Source organism: Alternaria postmessia (genome assembly GCF_024291825.1).
Source record: "Alternaria postmessia strain BMP 2775 chromosome Unknown scaffold_47, whole genome shotgun sequence".
Taxonomy (NCBI): Eukaryota; Fungi; Ascomycota; class Dothideomycetes; order Pleosporales; family Pleosporaceae; genus Alternaria; species Alternaria postmessia.
Window position 1 is genome coordinate 149 of NW_026260120.1, and position 2,501 is coordinate 2,649.

Below are 2,501 nucleotides of genomic sequence, written 5' to 3' on the forward strand. Positions count from 1 at the left end.
CAAATTCTACACACCGTCAGTATATCTTGTTTGAGAAAAATGAGAACAAGTGATTACTGTTAGATGTAACGGAGAAGAGAAAGGGAAAGTAGTTGTGCCTTCCTTATATTGTGGTTGCTAAGGTTCGCGAAGCTCTCGCTAGCAGGACTTGGTGCTGAAGGCGAGGTACTCGAGGACGAGAAGCCACAGTCATCTTCACCTTCACGGTACAGAAAGCTTTAAAGCGCAGGAGAAGCATTCATAAGAGTGGTGGATCTGCTTAATGTGTACCGCCTGGCTACCATGTCCACTTGACTGCAAGCCCCACGTGAAATGGGCTGAGAAGTCGATCCCTTCTAGGCTGCGACCATGTCGATCGCATCGACACTCATTCCCGGACTCAAGTAGCCAGTAGAAGTTTTTCCAGAGATCACAGAGATCTTCAGCAGCTGGTATTCCCTCGCACTGTTCACCCAAGCACTTGCTGGGACGTTGAACTCATAGATGTAGTTATTGCCGCGATACGTTCCAACAGTCAGACTTCTAGTGTCCCCCTGGCCCTTGTCGGACTGCAAAGGAGCACTCCAACTGTTCATCACAATAGTTGGCCGTCCACCTGCAGAACCTTCTGTGACACCGATCCTGATCTTTGCACCCTTGGCCAATTGCGCATCAGTGAGGCGGAAGTATACAATGTGATCGTTGTTGATATCCTTCCAGATATAGCCCGGAAAGTTGGCGCTGTTACTGGTACCTATGATGTAGTTTCCCGTGTCCCACTTTGCAAGCCGCGAATCAGACGGATGCATATACGTCGGCTTCATGGGGCTGTCACCGAAATTAAGAAATCCCTTGGGTGTGCCATCCCATTCACCAATCCGCCATATGGCGGATGTATCTGAAGGGTCATTGCAGGTGATTGTGTTCAGCGCCACGGTTCCTCCAGCAGTGATGGTGACAGTGCTGGTATGAACTTCGAGCTCCTGGAACGCCGCATTAGTACAATCTCCTTGAAGAAAGGTGTGGCTATCCTTACACCCTTGTATACGTTCAAAGTGTATGAGCCTGGCAAGACCTTGCTGATCTTCCAGGTGCCGGTTCCTGCAGTAGCCCAGTACTGAGCCTGGGCACTCTTCAAGCCTACAACATACTGGTACCCGCTCTTCACATTCGCCAGACCAACACCAGAGACAGCGCCGCGCTTGCTAGCCGGGGTCCAGCCATCAATCTCGAGGGCGTCAAACCAATCCCAGTTGGCATTGCGCGCGAATAGAGCAGTGTTTGGTGCAGCACCACCATCAGTGAAGTGAAGGACAGATGGACCTTGGAGACCGAAGCGCATCACATCGGTATGACCTGTAACATATCAGTAATCTTTCTAAATGAAAGCGGAGAGAAGCGCCGACGTACCCATGTTGTAGTGATAGATATCATATAGATCCGGCCCACCACTACCCCCGCGGCGTACTAAGCTTCGGAAGAATGGGCCTCCTGACGCCTTCTCATGATTCGAACGAACCATATACATGCCAACATTGCTGTTCGTATATCCGACCCAGTCATAGTCCATTGTGCGACCGTATTTCTTGCCAGAGTAATGTTTGGACCACGTCTGGCCATTTAGACCATTGATATCACCAGATTCGATGGCTGGAGCGCCATCTGGAATCCAGTCAGTGTCCTCGTTAACATTGTTGGTGAATATGTTCGGAGGAATGCGAAGAATGTATCTCGACACAGTGATGCTGGTGTCTTTCTTGTTCATAAATATGTATACGTTGGGATTGCCATAGCGAAAGACCAAAGTATGGACGAGAGTGCCAACTTTCATCGTCACCTTGATGATGTTGGCTGGAGTGGTGTATTGCTTGATGGTGACAGTTCCAGGTGCGAGACCAGATTCCACATGCGAGTTTTTACCATTCTGACCATTGTATTCGATGCCGCGGTACTTGATCGATGTCATGTCCCCGTTCGTCTTGCTGACCTTGACTACGAGATTTGCATTCGTGTCGATCACATAGTTCTTGCCGTCGTCGGTGTAGCCCCATGCTGCGAAGACAGCAGTCGGCGCAAGAAAAAGTGCAGTGATAGTCGGTAGAAAACGCATTTTGAATGAATGGCTGCGCGCAGATGGTGCTCTGCATTGCGCACGCCGACTTTAAAGTAATACTTTCGGAGGTGCAGATGCCTGCACACCATTTCAATATCAACTTTCCCGGTGGTAATATTGTAACAGATGCTTCAGTTAACCATTTCGAGCGGGCTCCGCGATCAGAACAGAGCACCTACGCCTTGCGGAGTAGTGCATGGATCTTATTGTGCGAGAGCCGAGCATGGGTATATATTTGCCAGACTGTTGCAGTATTTCTCCGAATTTAGCACGTTCAAAAGCAGTATGCGCATTGTGTCATTGGTGGAGTTGGCTCTGGATGTTTCGAATCAAATCCGGGGAAATTCGAAGGATCACGAAGGAAGCTTGGGATGCCAAGCATAAGCGCACAGGTGACCATAAGCAACAT

General features: G+C 49.4%; 1 protein-coding gene across 1 annotated transcript; it reads right to left on the reverse strand.

Moving 5' to 3' along the window:
- Positions 1-335: 335 nt before the first annotated feature.
- J4E82_007179 (uncharacterized protein) lies at positions 336-2,089 on the reverse strand (the record flags this gene model as incomplete). The annotated part of the gene is made up of 3 exons (XM_051733426.1): positions 336-962; positions 1,016-1,335; positions 1,390-2,089. 3 exons carry the CDS (start codon positions 2,087-2,089, stop codon positions 336-338), a joined length of 1,647 nt encoding a protein of 548 aa, XP_051586749.1.
- Positions 2,090-2,501: the final 412 nt, after the last annotated feature.